This window comes from Coregonus lavaretus, assembly GCF_964263955.1.
Source record: "Coregonus lavaretus genome assembly, chromosome: 12".
NCBI classification, from domain to species: Eukaryota; Metazoa; Chordata; class Actinopteri; order Salmoniformes; family Salmonidae; genus Coregonus; species Coregonus lavaretus.
This window is the reverse complement of record NC_139999.1, coordinates 43,670,357-43,691,398: the sequence shown is the minus strand read 5'-3', so window position 1 is coordinate 43,691,398 and position 21,042 is coordinate 43,670,357. Positions and strand designations below refer to the sequence as shown.

General features: G+C 43.3%; 1 protein-coding gene across 3 annotated transcripts in view; it reads right to left on the bottom strand.

The window, feature by feature from the left end:
* Positions 1–1,922: 1,922 nt before the first annotated feature.
* Positions 1,923–21,042, bottom strand: part of plekha6 (pleckstrin homology domain containing, family A member 6) — a 104,576-nt gene continuing 85,456 nt past the window's right edge. For all 3 annotated transcript variants that reach the window (XM_084173440.1, XM_084173441.1, XM_084173442.1), the window contains 7 exons: positions 20,691–20,797; positions 20,296–20,451; positions 19,458–19,613; positions 12,872–13,005; positions 12,468–12,625; positions 6,791–6,898; positions 1,923–5,117 (listed from right to left, as the gene is read on the bottom strand). In XM_084173440.1, coding sequence (XP_084029566.1) covers positions 6,801–6,898; positions 12,468–12,625; positions 12,872–13,005; positions 19,458–19,613; positions 20,296–20,451; positions 20,691–20,797 — 809 coding nt within the window. In that variant the 3' untranslated portion in view covers positions 1,923–5,117; positions 6,791–6,800. The remainder of the gene's footprint in view (positions 5,118–6,790; positions 6,899–12,467; positions 12,626–12,871; positions 13,006–19,457; positions 19,614–20,295; positions 20,452–20,690; positions 20,798–21,042) is intronic.

The window sequence follows — 21,042 nt, the reverse complement described above, 5'->3', positions numbered from 1 at the left end:
TAAGAATATTATATGTTTCTAAAAACTTCTACATTAATGTGGATGCTACCATGAGTATGGATAATCCTGAATTAAATGTGAATAATGGTGAGTCAGAAAGTAACAGACGCACAAATATCATACCCCCAACCTTTCACCATTACAATAACAGGGGTGGTTAGCATTTTTAGGCGGGTATGATATTTGAGCATGTATAACGTTCTCACTCATCATTATTCACGATTCACTCAGGATTATCCATAATCATGGTAGCATCCACATTCATGTAGAAGTGTTTAGAAAACGTGACCCCAAAATGCCCCAAAAGGGTGATATTAGATTGTGTAGAAATGAATCGTTCAGTTCTTACGAATAAAAGTAGCCTATTGTCAATGTTCTTATATAATGTATGGCTGAATTAGAACATCAAATGTCCACCCAGTGACTACATCTTTGCACACAAAAACATGGGTGTTTTTATCTTTCATCCTGTGGTATAGCGTTAGACATTAAGAATACTTTTTCCATGACATAGACTGACCAGGTGAATCTGGTTGAAAGCTATGAAAGCTCCTTTATTGACGTCACTTGCTAAATCCACTTCAATCAGTGTAGACGAAGGGGAGGAGAGGTTAAGGAAGGCTTTTCAAGCCTTTAGACAATTGAGACATTGATTGTGTATGTGTGCCATTCAGAGGGTGAATGGGCAAGACAAACATTTTAAGTGTCTTTGAACAGGGTATGGTAGTAGTTGCCAGGCGCACCGGTATGTGTCAAGAACTGCAACGCTGCTGGGTTTTTCACAGGCAACAGTTTCCTGTGTGTATCGAGAATTGTCCACCACCCAAAGGACATCCAGCCAACTTGACACAACTGTGGAATGCACCTCGACACCTTGTAGAGTCCATGCCCCAATGAATTGAGGCTGTTCAGAGGGCAAAAGGAGGTGGGTCCAACTCAATATTAGGAAGGTGTTCCTAATGTTTGGTATACTCAGTGTAGATTGGAGAGAGAAATAGAATGTGAGGGAGAGAGAATGTGTGGATGTGTTTAACTATTCTTGTGGGGACCAAAACAAAAATTTGACCAACTCTGGACATTTTGTTAGTCCCCATGAGGTCAAATGCTATTTCTAGGGTTAAGGTTAGGGTAAGGGCCCTCTCTCTCACTCACACACACACACACACAGAGTGCCCTCTTGAGGAAGGCTTGGGTCAATTCCAGTGGTCCAAAGACTGCCCAATACCCAGAGCTGCTAAACAGAGTTTGGGCATACATCTCTCTGTGTTAGCAACACATGTTCTATGACAACAACATTCTTTTGGGGAATTTTACAGATTTGTTTTGCTGTTGCCAGATATTACATTTACATTTTAGTCATTTAGCAGACACCCTTATCCAGAGCGACCTACAGGAGCAATTAGGGTTAAGTGCCTTGCTCAAGGGCACATCGACAGATTTTTCACCTAGTCGGCTCGGGGATTAGAACCAGCAACCTTTCGGTTACTGGCACAACGCTCTTAACCACTAAGCTACCTGCCGCCCCAAGGTATAAAATTGTAATTTGACTTCTTCCTAGAAAGCAAGCCTAATGTATTGGATCTTTCATTAGAAGTTTAAAAGTCAGAGTTTGCCAAACTCTACCACTAGGATACCGATGCCAGTAAGAACAAACAGATGATAGCTTTACCTTATAATAATTCAAATATACTTTATTGGAGGTTGTAAATGGGATCCCTGTGAAGTGCAGTATTGTTGACCATATAGCACAGTCCAGAAAGTGTTCCCATCCGAGCTCCATAGGTTCACCATGTCAATGATGGGTTTGACCTCTAACCTTCGAACTCAGGTCGCAGAAGAGAATGTCTCAAAGGAATACGGAAAGTAAAATGACAGTTGATATCATACTGTGTTTTCCACACATCCAGGCACTCTTCAAAGTCTACGTGATATCTTCAGGTTTATTTATCCAGACATACACATGATAGAATATAACAAAGTCCTTATGATATTGTCAGTAAAGGTCTATTAATATAACAGAGAAAGTATGATGATCAGTAGTATGATTATTTTGGCAGTGATACTCAACATCTATAACATGATCAAAACAATAACGGTAATAATAAATGTTCTTATAAAGTACGGCGGGATATTACGAAAGCATCTAAAGAGAAACACATACTGTATATATTTGTATACATTCACTTTATTGCAATAAGGTTTTCCTAAAGCAAGCATATGATTTTTCACTTTTTTATTTGCATAGTTCAAGCAGTTTGTGTATTTTCGCCAAAATAGCAACAGTTGATGTTATTATTAAGATATACATAGTTGAAATGGGAAATATGTACATAGACCAATGTGCTAAATCCTTCCACATCAATATTAGCCACAAATGCTACATGTTTAATCAAATATTGGACACCCCGTATGAGGCAACACATATGAGGCCAATTGTTCCAAAAAATACCAATATTTTCAAAATCATCTTTAACCAGGCCCTTCAAGACAATTCTTAAAAGCAAAAAAAATAAAATATTTTTGCAATAATAATTTTCCCCCAATATCATGTAAAACGCAAAACATTCCAGATTACGTGTTAAAAATGTAACCTGTCGGCTGAAACCTTATTTTAGTCATCAAATCCCATGCGTCTAAAAAAATATGTACTGCATCTTTTTGACCTTAGTTTTCCCTTTCTCAAACAAGAAAAAATATAATTATTTTCTTCAGACTTCTGTTTTTTTTGTGTGTATACAAATGTTTCACTTGCCTTCAAACATGGCGGCTTGAGTCTGAAGAAACATATCTTCCTGTACAGACACAACATTACCTCTGAGCCAATATGACAAAGGGGGAGAAACGGATGAAGGGATGGGGGAAAAGACAGAGAGAGGGAGAGATGGGTGGATAGTGATGGAGGGAGGAATGAAGACAGAAATAAAAAGAGCTGTACTTTCAGAGGCCACAGGTTAAATCTGGAGACACTAACAGTGATCTGACGTTCATGCACGTTCAAACACATTTTCCAGCCAAAATGCAAATGATGGGTCAGCAACTTATATTAGAGGACAGGAGGAGGAGGAGTATGTGGCACATAAATGCACCATGATACGTCCTCCACTTCAGATAGCATGTGGAGTGACTTTAGAATTACAATGTAGAACTCATACAATCCATTCCATTTAGACAAGAAATGTAACATATGTTTATATTTCTTGCATTTAGAATTCCTCCAACCCTGACCAGGACAGTAATATGTCTATATATGTGTCTATCTATCTGTCTCACCCAAAGTGGTTGATCACGTTAGAAGTGATGGGTCATAGAAAAATAATTAGATGTATTTTGAGAGGTAAAAATGTGTTGATCAGAATAAATCATCTCTATATGCTAAAAAGGTTCAGACTTCAACATAGCACTGTATAATATTAGGGATATAATAAATGTAGGATGTATTTAGCTTTCTGATATGTACAGTACACTGTAAGTTGGCTGTGATGCAAGTTGCTGGCCCATCTTAACACAAACATGTGTTTCAACTAGCAGACTTACAATTCTAAGGTCACTTCTTTTTTTCACTGACGTCTTTCCACATACTATATTCTGTACTGTATATATATATAAATGTAGATATAGAGAGATTTTATCTACACATGTATCTATTGATATACTGTACCACTGAAGTAAGGTCTTATAGCAGTGAGAGAACTAAGAGGATTCCAATGGCTTTAACGCTAACGGTGTGTGGGCTGTACTCACATCAAGACACACAGTTACCAGAGAACTAACAGTAGTTTCAGAGTGAGGCAGGATGGGTCTTCCTGCAGACAGTCACACACATACACATACAGGTCCCAACCAGCCCTGGGTGTAGGAAGGAAAGGGGACAGAGGGGGTGTAGGCTAGCCTAGAGAAAGGGCTGGGAGGCAGGCGTCACAGTGGGTCAGGTGTTCAATAGGCGTGTTCCTCACCTGGGATGGTGTGTGTGTGCTTTCATACAGTACCCTCCCCCCGTTTTGGTTTTTGCCCTAACACTACACAGCAGATTCAAATAATCAAATCTTGATGATGAGTTGGTTATTTTTGTAAATTATTTTTTGTCATTTTAGCAGACGCTCTTATCCAGAGCGAATTACAGTTAGTGAGTGCATACATTTTCATACTGGCCCCCATGCTCTACCAGCTGTGGGGTAGGGGGGGGGTAGGGTGGTGGTTCAGGACCGAGTTTGGGAAACCCTGTGTTATGTTACTGTTCCCACTCCTATATCTCTTTATGGCTCTTCAACTACCATCAGTCCGCATCCTCCTCCTCCTCTGTGACCATTTCCTGTTACACTGTAACATCAGCCTCTGATTGGTTCTACTGCTCTCTGCACCAATAAGAAGCTCTCACTCCCCAGTCCCTCTTCCTGAAGTCCAGCTCCGGCAGTCTTATTCCCTGTTCATCTTAACAGAGATCCGTGCATCACGTACGATAAGTCCCCTCCTGAACCGTTCAGTCACAAAACTCTACTGTCCTTGGCTTCTAGTCTCTGTGGTCCTTCTAATCTCTCCATAGCATACACCGTCCTGAGCTGAGTAACGGAGAAAAACTGTCGAAACAGTCTCACTGTCTGTGTAGCATGGCGGAGAGCATGTTAGAGTGCTGTATACACCCCTGCTTTCTGGCTAGTTTAGTAGCATCAAATTCTGTGTCAAACGCATCACCCCCAAAATAGTTAAAAACTACAGCATTGTGTTTTATTTGCTTTTGTTTAGTTTGCTTTACCTGCCCTTATAGAGAAGCTATTTTCTGCCAGGCCTAGACTGAGAAGAAGAGTGTAAGTGTGGTGAATGATAGAGGGAGAGTGGAGGGTGCTGTTATAGAGCCCCTTGAGGTGGGAGGTATGGACCTCCATCATAGTCTGTTTGCCTTGAAAAAGTCCTCAGGTGGCCAACTTCCCAGACTTCCTGTGACAGCTTCCTGTTTCCTGTTGTGTTGTTGTGGAGGTCGTTGGGTTTATACACCGGCGGGCAGGTGGTCTGGGAGACTAACCAGTTTCTAAACATAACCAGTTTCTTTGGGCATTTTCTTTATATTCCGGTGGATCCTCAGAAGGACGCTCCATCAAACTTGACGGCAGCCAAAGCTTGAGCTAGAGATGAAAGAGAGAGATGAAAGAGAGAGAGAGAAAACATACTTTAACCCCAGTACAACTCACTTTTACAAAACACTCAAACAAAGACACAATGGAAACTGAAAGCAGAGAAAGGAAATGTATCCAGACTCAGATTAGTTCCCTTTCTGCAATTTGTTTGTGTAACTCTCTAAATGCTTATTTGACCACAGGACAATTCTCTGTGCTGCCTCATTTTGGTAAACCACTCCAAGCCAGTTTGTACCAATCACTGCTGAGGATCCTGTCACTGAGTACAGGATGTGCCCCTGTTATGTTTGAGAGTGGTTATTGAGGGGACTCAATAGTTGTCACAACAAGGCTGAGAAAGCTGCAGTGCAACGTCAACTTGTCAACATTTTCCACTGAACATACTCTGCGTGGTTGCAATTTGGGTACAACAAGTCCACAATGGTGCTTTCACAAGACACACATTTAACTGCCATCAGCTTCAAAACAACAACAATGATCATAGAAAGTCATGGGAGTATGACCGCCGCTCTATATAATACATTTAGAATAAAACAATGTTTGGTGTGGGTATGCAGACAATAGACCCTGAACACCGTAAGTCAACCAGGAAGACATTAGGTTGGAACTGAAGATACTACCCAAGGACTTCAAGCTCTTTTAAGGTATTGCATTGTTGTGCCATTTGTGTAAGTCTGCATTCAGTTTGTGCTCCTGGCTTTTGGAAGGGCCATGTGTGACCCTACCAATGTTTAAAAGTATGGCGGATATCTCAAGTTGTTTTTTCCAAACACATTGCAGGGAAATAAATCAGGATCGTTTGTGAGGTGTGAGTTTTTGACCAGCAATGACAGGACCGTGTTCTTTGTAAGGATTATGGTCATAACCAACCACTTAAACTAATGAAAAATGTGCTGACAGGAAGCTTGATCATCCAATTAGTTGAATGTGATGGTTGTTAGCTCCAAATCTGAAACAGCAGTTTATCATTATTGGATTTTATTGCTGAGTATGTGTTGTACGTGGCAGCCTGGCTTCATTCAATGCGTATAGCTCTAAATTGACTGGTCCATGGCAGAAAACAGAGGCCCCGTCCTGAATGGCCCCAGCTTAGCCCTACTCATTTAACCCTGTGTACAAGTACAGGGTACAGAACTTCACATCCGAGTCAGCTGTCATCACTCTCTCTAACAGCATCACTTCAGCCTCACTTCCTCTCTGTGTCTTATATCAGCACAAACTGAGAGACAGATAATCCCGACTTCAGGGGGAGGCCTCCACAAATCTTCAAGGGATAGTTCACTGTCATATCTGTATTGATTCATCGTTTCTGTACATTGAAATGCGTACAGTACGTGGATGAGGACTGGTAGTAATATACAATTGTTGTACGGTTATTTCGGTATAGTAAACATAAATATCATGTTAGCACTGTTCATTGAGAGCATTCTGAACTATTTTCCAGTTCATAAAACAATTGAGCAAAGCAGATAGCAATAAAATATCCACCTGCAGCCATTGGTCAAGACATCACCTGATGGAAAAACTAAGAGCCCTGCCCAAACCAGGAGAGGTGAAGGAGGGGGTGTGAGGTAGGAGGAGGAAACCAGAGCGGGGGTGAGGAGGGAGAGGAAGGGTGGGGGTGGGGGGGATGTAAGTGTGGTTGGTGGGCGGGGACTCACCTTCACAGACTCACACCTTCATGATGTGAACGGAGTCGGAGAAGTCGGCGGAGGACGGGGGAGGGGCCAGGTTGGTCGGGGAGGCGGGGGGGCTGGGGGCGCACTGGGCTGGAATGGAATGGGGGTGTGAGGTGAGAACTAGCAAAACAAATAGCAAAACATGAAGGTGTAAAGCAATAATAAAGGGGTGAGGCAGCTACAACAGGGAAGACTGTGCCCTCACTGCACCCCACAAGCATAACAGGAACATAACATCTGTAGGGATATGGTGCTAAGCCTGTATAGCTTTGTACTGAGGAAGCAAGGGAATGTAGCAAGAATGCTATGATAAAGCCATTGCACCTGGATCTGGAGTTTGGCTACACACATTCAGAACACTTTAGAAAATGGAATAGTTTGAACAGCTGTTATCTAGATTAGGTTTACAAAGTAAATGACAGAAAGCATGAACGTCAGTAACAAATTGTAGGTATACTTGCAGAATATATATATATATATATATATATATATATATATATATATATACACTGTATATATAGGATATTATGACTATAAAGGTAATACGGTGGAACATTTAGCAAAGTGCTTTTCTGGAGGCAAGATAAAATAAAGTCTGCTATCTGGCAGCACCAGCGTAACAGATACAGTACAAACTTGGTTTGAACTGGTTTGAACTCTGTGCAGCTGGACAATAACAGTATCTGTCCAGTCTAGGGTGACGCATGCTCAAAGGTATGGTTTCATGACAATGTTATGACCGCGACTGACAGCAGTCAGCACACAGTATGATTGAATACTTAACAGTCCTATAAGACTTGATAAATCAAACCCAGATTTGTTTTCCTTCAGTTCGTTACATTACATTGACAAGTTGATGTTCAATTTCCCCTTATCATAAAGTAATTTGTGATGACTATGCATAAGTGATATGTGGTTGGTTGTGGGTAGGGTAGAGACAGAGATAGTGATATGTAGTAAGCAGTGAGCGATTGTGCTGTAGTTTTCAGCAAACGGAAACTCTGTCGATCTAACTATTCATGGGTTGCGCCTCCATCACTCAGTCACGTCATGCCATTGTTATGAACGTTCTTAAGATTCCTCCACCATATTGTTGCCCAAAAGGCTACTGGGGCCGGTTGCACCAGTTGGTCGTAAGTGGGTCGTAACTCTAATGTGCTCTACGCAGGACCTAAAAATTATACCTGTTGGACCACCTGGGCATAAGGCCTTCTATGAACTACGCCTGGGCATAGATTCTACACCTAGTAGGGAGCAGGTGTAGGGTATTAAATTGCACAGAAAATAATAGCAAAATAATACTTTTGATTTATGCTACATTATAGCATGCTAAATGTATTTGAGCAGATATTATCAATCTACACTGAACAAAAATATAAATGCAACATCTAAAGTGCTGGTCCCATGTTTCATGAGCAGAAATAAAAGATCCCAGAAATGTTCCATATGCACAACTTTGTTTACATCCCTGTTAGTGAACATTTGATCCTTTGTCAAGATAATCCATCCACCTGACAGGTGTGGCATATCAAGAAGCTGATGAAATAGCATGATCATTACACAGGTGCACCTTGTGTTGGGGACAATAAAAGGCCACTCTAAAATGTGCAGTTTTGTCACAGATCCCACAGATGTCTCAAGTTTTGAGGGAGCATGCAATTGGCATGCTGACTGCAGGAATGTCCACCAGAGCTGTTGCCAGAGAATATAATGTTCATTTCTCTACCAATGTCGTTTTAGAGAATTTGGCATTATGTCCAACCGGCCTCACAACCGCAGACCACGTGTAACCACGCCAGCCCAGGACCTCCACATCTGGCTTCTTCACCTGCGGGATCGTCGGTGGGGGGGGGGACAAATTCTGATTGGATGGGCCTGTCTCCCCAGTGGGTTGACCTGGCTCCCAAGTGGGTGGGCCTATGCCCTCCCAGGCCCACCCATGGCTGCGCCCCTGCCAGGTCATGTGAAATCCATACATTAGGGCCTAATGAATTTATTTCAATTGACTGATGTATTTATATGAACTGCAACTCAGTAGAATCTTTGAAATTGTTGCATGTTGTGTTTATATTTTTGTTCAGTATAATATAACAGCTGCCACCTCCACTAATTTGCCCAGCCAGAGATCAAATAACCAAATATACAGACAGAGATTGAGTGAAACAAAATCACATTGATTGATTATCAGACAAGTCAAAGGCTTTTAGTCGGGATATAGCCTAGGCTACTACGTGAGTGACGAGCAAATTAATCCACCTGTTATACTAGGCTAACGTAGGCTACATAACACGCTAGCAAAATGTTCTGATAACACTATTTGACGAGTAAACTAGACTAAAGATTGTCATCATGAACACACCTCAATTTCGCAAACATTTTCCCAGCTTAATTGTAAACACATATCCAAATGGAGATTCCGTGAAAACAAAAATATGACATTGATTGATTTATCAATACGAGTCCCCATGCTTGTCTCGATGCAGCGCAATAACGCTGTCCCAAACATAACGTTGCTGAAATTATAGTTGACCACACACGGCTATTGCTTTAAAGTATTTAAAACGGTTGGATGTCTTAATTTGGATGTCTTAAGCAATAATATGATAAATGCCTTCAATGGCATTAGCGTACTTTATTCCAATATTTTCATCATTCAGTGATATTCATTCCCACAGCAATTATTGATTGATCCAGCCAGTTGTGGTTAAGAAATGTGCATGCATAGTGATGGGACATGCCTCGCATAGTTTAGAACTGCCACAAGGATGGTAACAGCCTAGTAACAGGTGCTGCCTAGCAACCATCATTATGAAGAATAAAATGTCATGAACGCGCATTGCTTATGCCGGATTTAGCTACGACTAGTCATATTTTTGGTTGGTGCAACAAGTGTAAATTCTGATCACAAAGTCGGACATATCTACGCCCGACCTAGCATTTAAGACCAACTTTTTTATGCCCAACTGGTGCAAACGGCTCCTGGGCCCGTATCTCTAAAGAATTTTTGTGCAAAAAGTGGCTCCTAGCGGCCAAATTCTAAGAAAATTCTCAGAGGCATGACGTTTTCTTAGAATTTCCCCTAAAAGTGACACGAAAATCCCAGTTAATATAAAAGCTATTCCTCAAGAGTCCTAGCGCTTAAAAGGGCTCCTAAGGCGAGATCTGCTAAGAGCAGGGAAGAGGACTTTTAGTGGCTTAGGAGTTACCCTAAGCAGCTGCACAAAATGGCCAACAGAGGAGGCAGGAGAGATGTCCTGCAAACACTGGATGACAGGGAATTATTGAGACGCTACAGATTGGATCGTGCAGGAATCATGTTTGTGGTGGATCTCCTTAGAGATGCAATTACTTCACCAACTCGACGCCACAACGCTATTACACCGGAGAAGAAAGTAATCACAGACATTGTTAAAAGCTGAGCTGTGTTACCCTCGTTAAGTTCACACTGAGTTGTAACGTTGCAATTTCTACTTCATTAAGGACAGCCCCTTGAGATAGGCCATCTTGTTTTCAATGGGGTCCATATGGAAGTGAAAGTACAAAATATGCCAGCTAGGATATTAATATGAGCAAATGAGACACAAATCATTATTTGAACAGGGTGTAATGAGCTTAAGTTTTCACATATTTTAGATTCTAATGTTAGGCTATAACCCCTACAGCTTACTATTCATTTTCCAGATATTTTCTTGAATGTGAAATATTATTTACAATTATAGTCTGCATAAGATTAGAGTGTATAATTATGTTTATTGATTTGAGGGTACATCCTTTGCTCATTATCACCAAAAGTTCATTTTCATCAAACTTGTAGGATCAACCAATCACGGCTTTTGAAATGATGACTCATACCTAGCAACGGGGTCAACCACACCTCCTCACTAAGATAGGATTTTTCATCCATTCCTGGCTCAGAGTTCACTGAAAATGTTCTGGAATCACTTCTAAGCTAAAACTCCTGGCAAGGAATTTTTAGGTTAAGTTAGGAGCTCTCTGAGAGGATTCTCAGAATCTTTAAGGATACGGGCCCTGGTGTCCAGTCACTCTGAACAGGGGCTAACGACTGTTTCATCTAAATTACACTATAGTGGCCTGGAAATACGATGACATTGCTAAAGTAGGCAAATAATTAGTAGGAAACAACTTTACCATCGTTATGATTTCGTCAAATGTACTTTAGAGGGATGGAAACGTTGCCATTAGCTAGCAAAGTTCATCAAATGCAGCAATGCTAACGTTAGCTAGCTAAAATTCGATGCTGTCCCCTGTCTTAGCTAGCTAGCTAAAGTGATACTGCCTCTAAAGGCAATCTGGCGACATCACAATGATGACAAAAGTTTTGCCTACTCATTATTTGCCAACTTCTGATACGTCATCGTGTTTCCAAGCCCCTGTAATGCACTTTAGACAGAATCTTCATCAGCGTCCATTGAGAATGCATTGAGTAGAATGCTCAGTTGGGCATGAGTCCTAAAACGAATGTCCAAAACAATATTGTGGCCAAACGTGCAACCTATGGATAGGAGTGGACTAGTGAAACAGACAGCGAGACAGCCAGAGTTCGAGAAAACAGTTTGGTAAAATATCTTCCCTGCTGGCACCAGACTTTCCACAACAATGCCATTCTAATTTGAATTTCTCAATAGAAGATGATCATTTTAGAACGCCTGGTGGTAACATGGCGACATTACAGATTCTAAATCTCGGTTCATCTGAGTTGATCATATCTCTGTTAATCTATTGCTTTGGGGACAGAGAAAGGTAGTAACATGTGGGACTGTCTTGGGATGCCCTGTGAATGGACAAGGTTTATGAACCGTTTTTGTAGGCGCAAATACAGATCCTTGAATAGCAATGTGTGTATCTGTCACCAGTTTTTTTTCTTCATTAATGCACACTGTTGCAAACTGTAGCAACATGTTTTGTAATGGAAAATGTTTCGCAACGAAAACGAGAGTTTCTTATTGGACAAATTCAGGTAGGTCCCTCCCCGTTTTGTCCCATTTGCTTCTTTTGGTTTCTAGTGAAAACACCCCAGGTGGAAACTACTGCACACGGTGAGGAAGTGAGGGTGTGGTTGGCTGGGGTTAGGTAGTGATTGGGTAGTGGACACTGGATAGTGGATTATATTGCAGTACAGCAGACAGTGAGGGAGTGAAGGAGTGTGGTAGGCTGGGTTTAAGCAGCGGATAGTGGAATATATTGCAGACATTTTACAGTGAGTTAGGGGTTACATTGGGATTTTATAGTTGATGAAACTGGCCCTTAGAACCTTTTCAAAAATTCACTGTATATATTTTATCAAAATGTTTTTCTTTCGAACAAGGCAGTTCCACTATGTTCACCTCCAATTGAACCCCTACAAAGCTGTCATTGATGTTGGGTGTTGAGTGTGTTGCAAACAGTTGGAGAGGGATTGAACATTTCAGTGATTGATAAAGGAAATGTGTATCATAGAGGGGAGGAGGGAAGGGGTTTTGGAGGAAGGAGGAGGTGTTGCAGCAACACATCGCCTCTCGTCGCTGGGGGTCCCCTCAGTGGCAGGGGGGCGACAGGGCCGCGGTCGAGGTTGGCAACGGTAACCTTGAGGGCGTTAACCGTGGTGACAGAGTGGTCGGGGTGGTGACAGTGGAGCGGTAGGCGGCGGAGGCGTCCTCACCGGAGAGCAGGCGGGAGCGTCGCGAGGCCTCGGCAGCCAGAGCACAGGAGATCTCGATCCTCTTCTCCTGCTCCTGAATCTTCTGCTCTGGGTTGCCCTGGTGATGAGGACCGCCCCCCTCAGTAGGACCGTCCAATAGGGGAACCACATTCTGGAGACTGGAGGGAGAGGGAGAGGTGGCAGGGGAGAGAGGCAGAGGGGAGGGCGAGAGTGTGACAAAGAGAGCAAGAGAAAAGAGATTAAATGAGAACGTTTAATACAGAACATGTGGCATTCCATAAAACTGATGTGAAACAGAGGATGGAGAGGAGAGAAAGTTTTGCCAAAATTTGAGTAAATACACTACTGTACGTATGTGTGTGTGAGAGGTGTATTGGACAGTAGTTGGTAGTGTTTGTACTTACTTTGATTTGGCAATGAGAGTCTTGATCCTCTCTACTTTCTTCTGTTTCTCCTTCTGCTCCTCTGGGCTGAGAGGAGTGTTGGGCTCCATATCCAGGTAGCGCTCCGGAATCAGAACCTTGTCTGGAGCACAAAGCTGAGGACACAACACACATCAGAGGAGGTTTGGTAACCATTTATTTTATTGGCCCTTTATACTGAACAAAAATATAAACGCAACATGTAAAGTGTTGGTCCCATGTTTCATGAGCTGAAATAACAGATCCAAGAAATGTTCCATACGCACAAAAAGCTTATTTCTCCAAAATGTTCAGCACAAATGTGTTTACATCCCTGTTAGTGAGCATTTCTCCTTTGCCAAGATAATCCATCCACCTGACAAGTGTGGCATATCAAGAAGCTGATTAAACAGCATGATCATTACACAGGTGCATCTTGTGCTGGGGACAATAAAAGGCCACTATAAAATGTGCAGTTTTGTCACACAACACAATGCCACAAATGTCTCAAGTTTTTAGGGAGCATGCAATTGGCATGCTGACTGCAGGAATGTTCACCAGAGCTGTTTCCAGAGAATTTAATGTTAATTTCTCTTCCATAAGCCACCTCCAACATTGTTTTAGAGAATTTGGCAGTACGTCCAACCGGCCTCACAACCACAGACCACGTGTATGGCGTTGTGTGGGCGAGCGGTTTGCTGATGTCAACATTGTGAACAGAGTGCCCCATGGTGGCGGTGGGGTTATGGTATTGGCAGGCATAAAATATGGACAACAAACACAATTGTATGTTATCAATGGCAATTTGAAAGCACAGAGATACCGTGACAAAATCCTGAGGCCCATTGTTTGTGCCATTCATCTGCCGCCATCACCTCATGTTTCAGCATGAGAATGCATGGCCCCATGTCGCAAGGATCTGTACACAATTCCTTGAAGCTGAAAATGTCCCAGTTCTTCCATTACCTGCATACTCACCAGACGTGTCACCCATTGAGCTTGTTAGGGATGCTCTGGATCGAAGTGTACGACAGCGTGTTCCAGTTCGCCTATATCCAGCAACCATTGAAGAAGAGTGGGACAACATTCCACAGGCCACAATCAACAGCCTGATCAACTCTATGTGAAGGAGATGTGTCGTGCTGCATGAGGAAAATGGTGGTCACACCAGATACTGACTGGTTTTCTGACATAAGGTATACTGTATGTCACTAACAGATGCATATCTGTATTCCCAGTCATGTGAAATCCATAGATTAGGGCCTAATTAAGTTATTTCAATTCACTGATTTCCTTATATGACCTGTAATTCAGTAACATTTTTGAAATTGTTGCATGTTGCGTTTATATTCTTGTTCATTATACTTGGTATGCAATGATAGAAATTACCTTGTAAAATGATTCATTACATAAACAACCAAAATTACGAATACAATTAAATGCCAATTATGGGGAATTCTTTGAAGCCAGTACAAAATGTATCAATTACCACGTCATTTTGAAATACCATCTGAGACAGCACCACAGAATTAAGTGTTACTGAAATCGCTTCAGGCTGTTTTCAAAGTGTTTCATTAACTTTGCATTAAGCACTAACCCAGCAAACATGTCCATATTGACACAATGCGGGCTAAAACATTGGCCTCAAGTAGGCTGCCCACATTGGGCCAATGTGCCTTTCCTCATCGACTCCACATTGGCCCGCAAGGCATTGCCCCAGTGTGTCCCAGTGTGGGCAGCCCATGTCTTGTGAGGGCAGCCCTCACTTTGCTTGAAATAAGCCCATCTTTTCCCAGCAAACAATGCCCACATTAGCACAATGTGGGCCCAATGAGGGTTAAAAACATTGGAACCATGTAGATGAGGGTTAAAACATTGGACACATGCATTCGGCCGATGCACCTTTGCTCATCGGCTCCACATTGGCACCAAGATAGGTGGCTTCAAGGGCAGCCCTCACTTTGCCTGACATAAGCCCACCCTTAAGAAGCAGGATGTGCAGGTCATGGGCTGGCGTGGTTACACGTGGTCTGCAGTTGTGATGCCGGTTGGATGTACTGCCAACGACATTGGAGGTGGCTTATGGTAGAGGAATGAACAACAGCTCTGTTGGACATTCCTGCAATCAGCATGCAATTGCAAGCTCCCTCAAAACTTGAGACATCTGTGGCATTGTGTTGTGTGAAAAACAGCACATTTTAGAGTGGCCTTTTATTGTCTCCAGCACAAGGTGCACCTGTGTAATGATCCTGCTGTTTATTCAGCTTCTTGATATGCCACACCTGTCAGGTGGATGGATTAGCTTGGCAAAGGAGAAATGCTCACTAAAATTTCTGGGATGTTTTATTTCAGCTCATGAAAAATGGGACCAATACTTTACATGTTGCGTTCATATTTTTATTCAGTGTATATATACACTACATGACCAAAAGTATGTGGACACCTGCTCATCGAACATCTCATGGTTCCATTCAACCACAAGAGCATTAGTGAGGTCGGGCGCTAATGTTGGGTGATTAGGCCTGGCTCGCAGTCTGCATTCCAATTCATCCCAAAGGTGTTCGATGGGGTTGAGGTCAGGACTCAAGTTCTTCCACACTGATCTCGACAAACCTTTTCTGTATGGACCTCGCTTTGTGTACGGGGGGATTGTCATGCTGAAACAGGAAAGGGCCTTCACGAACTGTTGCCACAAAGTTGGAAGCACAGAATCGTCTAGAATGTCATTGTATGCTGAAGGGTTAAAATGTCCCTACACTGGAACTAAGAGGGTTAGCCCGAACCATGAAACTTTCCTCAAGTGCGGTCGCAAAATCCATCAAGCGCTATAATGAAACGAGCTCTCATGAGGACCGCCACAGGAATGGAAGTTGCAGTGGAGGGTGCAGAGCTGGTGGCCGGGGTAGTGGTAGCCGGGTGGAAAGCATGTCCAGCCGTAGCAAAATGCTTGTTGAAATTCTCGATTATTGTAGATTTATCGGTGGTGATAGTGTTTCCTAGCCTCAGTGCAGTGGGAAGCTGGGAGGAAGTGCTCTTATTCTCCATGGACTTTACAGTGTCCCAAAACTTTTTGGAGTTAGTGCTACAGGATGTACATTTCTGTTTGAAAAAGTTAGCCTTTGCTTTCCTAACTGCTTGTGTATATTGGTTCCTAACTTCCCTGAAAAGTTGCATATCGCAGGGGCTATTTGATGCTAATGCAGTAGAGGGTGCAGAGCTGGTGGCCGGGGTAGTGGTAGCCGGGTGGAAAGCATGTCCAGCCGTAGCAAAATGCTTGTTGAAATTCTCGATTATTGTAGATTTATGTTTCCTAGCCTCAGTGCAGTGGGAAGCTGGGAGGAAGTGCTCTTATTCTCCATGGACTTTACAGTGTCCCAAAACTTTTTGGAGTTAGTGCTACAGGATGTACATTTCTGTTTGAAAAAGTTAGCCTTTGCTTTCCTAACTGCTTGTGTATATTGGTTCCTAACTTCCCTGAAAAGTTGCATATCGCAGGGGCTATTTGATGCTAATGCAGTACGCCACAGGATGTTTTTGTGCTGGTCAAGGGCAGTCAAGTCTGAGGAGAACCAGGGGCTATATCTGTTCTTAGTTCTGTATTTTTTGAATGGGGCATGTTTATTTAGGATTGAGAGGAAATTACTTTTAAAGAACAACCAGGCATCCTCTACTGACGGAATGAGATCGATATCCATCCAGGATACCTGGACCAGGTCAATTAGGAAGGCCTGCTCGCTAAAGTGTTTTAGGGAGCGTTTGACAGTGATGAGTGGTGGTCGTTTGACCGCGGACCCGTTACGGACGCAGGCAATAAGGCAGTGATCGCTGAGATCCTGGTTGAAGACAGCGGAGGTGTATTTAGAGGGTAAGTTAGTCAGGATGATATCTATGAGGGTACCCATGTTTACGGATTTAGGGTTGTACCTGGTAGGTTCGTTGATCATTTGTGTGAGATTGATGGCATCTAGTTTGGATTGTAGGATGGCCGGGGTGTTAAGCATATCCCAATTTAGGTCACCAAGCAGTACGAACTCTGAGGATAAATGGGGGGCAATCAATTCACATATGGTATCCAGGGCACAGCTGGGGAATGAGGGGGGTATGTAGCAAGTGGCAACAGTGAGAGACTTATTTCTGGAAAGGTGGATTTTTAGAAGTAGAAGCTCAAACTGTTTGGGCACAGACCTGGATAGTATGATAGAGCTCTGCAGGCTATCTCTACAGTAGATTGCAACTCCACCCCCTTTGGCAGTTCTATCTAGACGGAAAATGTTATAGTTGGGGATGGAAATTTCAGAATTTTTGGTGGCCTTCCTAAGCCAGGATTCAGACACTGCTAGAACATCAGGGTTGGCGGAGTGTGCTAACGCAGTGAATAACTCAAACTTAGGAAGGAGGCTTCTGATATTTACGTGCAGAAAACCAAGGCTTTTACGGTTCAGAAGTCAACAAATGATAGCTCATGGGGAGTAGGATTGATACTGGGGGCTGCAGGGCCTGGGTTAGCCTCTACATCACCAGAGGAACAGAGGAGGAGTAGAATAAGGATACGACTAAAGGCTTTAAGAACTGGTCTTCTAGTGCGTTGGGTACAGAGAATAAAGGGGGCAGATTTCCGGGCGTTGTAGAAAAGACTCAGGGCATTATGTACAGAAAAGGATATGGAAGGATATGAGTACAGTTGAGGTAAACCTAAGCGTTGGGTAACAATGAAAGAGATAGCATCACTGGAGGCACCGATTGAGACGGTCTCGGCGTGTATGGGGGGTGGAACAAAGGAACTATTTGAGGCAGTTTGAGAGGGACTTGGAGCATAATGTTTCCACCTCCATGTTTGACAGTGGGGATGGTGTTCTTGGGGTCATAGGCAGCGTTCCTCCTCCTCCAAACACGGCGAGTTGAATTGATGCCAAAGAGCTCAATTTTGGTCTCATCTGACCACAACACTTTCACCCAGTTCTCCTCTGAATCATTCAGATGTTCATTGGCAAACTTCAGACTGCCCTGTATATGTGCTTTCTTGAGCAGGGGGACCTTGCGGGCGCTGCAGGATTTCAGTCCTTCACGGCGTAGTGTGTTATCAATTATTTTCTTGGTGACTATGGTCCCAGCTGCCTTGAGATCATTGACAAGATACTCCCGTGTAGTTCTGGGCTGATTCCTCACCGTTCTCATGATCATTGCAACTCCACGAGGTGAGATCTTGCATGGAGCTCCAGGCCGAGGGAGATTGACAGTTCTTTTGTGTTTCTTCCATTTGCGGATAATCGCACCAACTGTTGTCACCTTCTCACCAAGCTGCTTGGCGATGATCTTGTAGCCCATTCCAGCCTTGTGTAGGTCTACAATCTTGTCCCTGACAACCTTGGAGAGCTCTTTGGTCTTAGCCATGGTGGAGAGTTTGGAATCTGATTGATTGATTGCTTCTGTGGACAGGTGTCTTTTATACAGGTAATAAGCTGAAATTAGGAGCACTCCCTTTAAGAGTGTGCTCCTAATCTCAGCTCGTTACCTGTATAAAAGACACCTGGGAGCCAGAAATCTTTCTGAATGAGAGGGGGTCAAATACTTATTTCCCTCATTACAATGCAAATCAATTTATAACATAATTTTTTTCTGGATTTGTTTGTCGTTATTCTGTCTCTCACTGTTCAAATAAACCTACCATAAAAATTACAGACTGATCATTACTTTGTCAGTGGGCAAACGTACAAAATCAGCAAGGGATCAAATACTTTTTTCCCTCACTGTACTTATTTAAATATTTTTACAGACTTCATCATTGGCATTGTACAAGATGAAAAAGATTACATTACACAACAGAACACTTCAATTGGAATTACATTCTCAGTAATGGTTGCACAAAAATAACTTGTCACCTTAGAACTACAAGGTTCTAGCTGAAAAAATTCTGAACCCTCATTGGTTTGAATGGTGTCAGCAATTTTTATATTGTATAATTTTGTTACTAAACAACATGAATTCGGGTATTTGCAAACCACGTCCCCAAATATTTGAATGAGCCCACGCCTCTACATTATGAAGTAGCTGGGCTTGTTGTGGGCTAGCCTGTGCTAGGCTTGGTGCGGGCTAGCCTGTGCTGGGCTTGGTGCGGGCTAGCCCATGCTGGGTTAGACGGTGTTGGGCTGATCTGACCCATGGGGCGGCGCACAATTGGCCCAGCGTCGTCCAGGGTAGGGGAGGGAATGGCCGGCAGGGATGTAGCTCAGTTGGTAGAGCATGGCGTTTGCAACGCCAGGGTTGTGGGTTTGATTCCCACGGGGGGCCAGTATGAAAAAAATAAATAAATATGTATGCACTCACTAACTGTAAGTCGCTCTGGATAAGAGCGTCTGCTAAATGACTAAAATGTAAATGTAAATGTGGGATTGCTCTGGGCTAGCCTGTGCTGGGCTAACCCGAGTTTGGCTGGTGTGGGCTTGGTGTGTACATTTGTGGGCTAACCCTTGCCCACCTTCCCCACCAAATACCCACATGGGGTCATGTTTACTGGGATACGATATCACGACTGGATCATAGTCACATAAGGATTTTATTACACCGTTTGGTTTTCCAGAGTGTGTCTCACCTCTTTGCCGATGTCCAGGTCGTAGTGGTCAGGTACCATCTGTAACCGTCTGAGGCGAGCAATCTCCTCCCGGGGTGACTCCTGCACCCCCTCGCCCCGTACTGCAGCCTCCAGGTCCTTGATGTCCACCTCATGGGCCGTTAGCCTCCGCTTCACCTGGACACGCACAGAGATAACTAATCGGGAAAGAGACTGGGAGGCCGGACCAAAGGCTCAGCCAATCAACAAGGCCAGGAGAGACAGCCAAGGAGACAGAAGTAGAGGTCTTCATGGGTCCACCCGAACCCGAATACCCGAAACCCGACCCGGGACCCGAGCAGGTCGGGGTCCAAAATTCAAACTTTTCCCTCAGGTCTGGGTCGGATCCTGTTTGATTGTCATCGGGTCTCGGGTCTATGTAACTACAGCTGATAGACCCGAGTGGAACTGAATGGACCCGACCACAGCTCTGCATAGCCTATTGCATATTTAAGTGAATTGATTGACCTTTAGAAGGCCTAGCCAACATATAAAGACCTATTCATTAATCAAAAGAGCAAATTGGCTAATAAACATTATTTTCTTGTCACTCAGGTCTAGGTCTGGTTGTCGTCGGGTCCATTCAGGTTCGGGTCTGATTGTTCTCGGGTCTGTTCGGGTCCAGATTCCCCTTTTTAAAAAATTATCGTGTCCGGGTCTGAATTGTCCTCGGGTCCAGGTCAAATTTTCTGGACCCGAGAAAACCTCTAGCCAGAACAATATATTGGATCCTCCTCAAGTTACAATTCAACGTGCAGTACATATTCTTGGTGGCTGGCTATCAATGTATATGTACATGTAAATAGTTATGAGAGCCTACCACTCTGTAGTTGGTGCCTGCCTGGCTACCCAGGTTCAGGCTGCGTCTCTTGTCCCTGACAGAGCTGCTCTGGTTCCTACGGATACGCTCGTTCTGCTCCTCAATGCTCATCTTGGACTTGACCTCCGCAGGGAACACTGCACTCTTCGGACGCTCCTGTGACATGGGAATGACACGGGAATACGATAAACCATCAAATGTCTTGATCTTTAAAGGATAAATCTGATTGCACCCATCAATATCCCAGACGTAGGCCCACAACATAAAGGCAACATCAATCAGTAACACTATCATAATATAGTTACAATACATAGTGTCTATGGATCATATCACATCATGCACATAGCATGTAAGCTTCCTGAGTTACATAATGCCCTCTCCGACATGTTGCCTACCCTGGAGATTCCATTGGGCACCTTGCCGTTGCGTCGGGTGATTCCATGGTCGTAGGAGTGGCACTGGTCTTCCATGGGAGACTTAGTTCTGGGAGGAACAATCCCCACTGGTCAGGGGACAGACAAACAGCACTTCAGAGGATGACACATGTTGCGTCCCAACTGGCACCCTATTCCCCATATAGTCTCTGGTCAAAAGTAGTGCACTACGTAGGGAATAGGGTGACATTTGGGACACAAAACACAGAGGATGAGTCATGGGGGCTATAATCCAATCTATTATTCTATAAACGATTGACTTTTATAAGATACAGCTAGTCATGAGGACCATATTAGTAATCTAATTGTATTG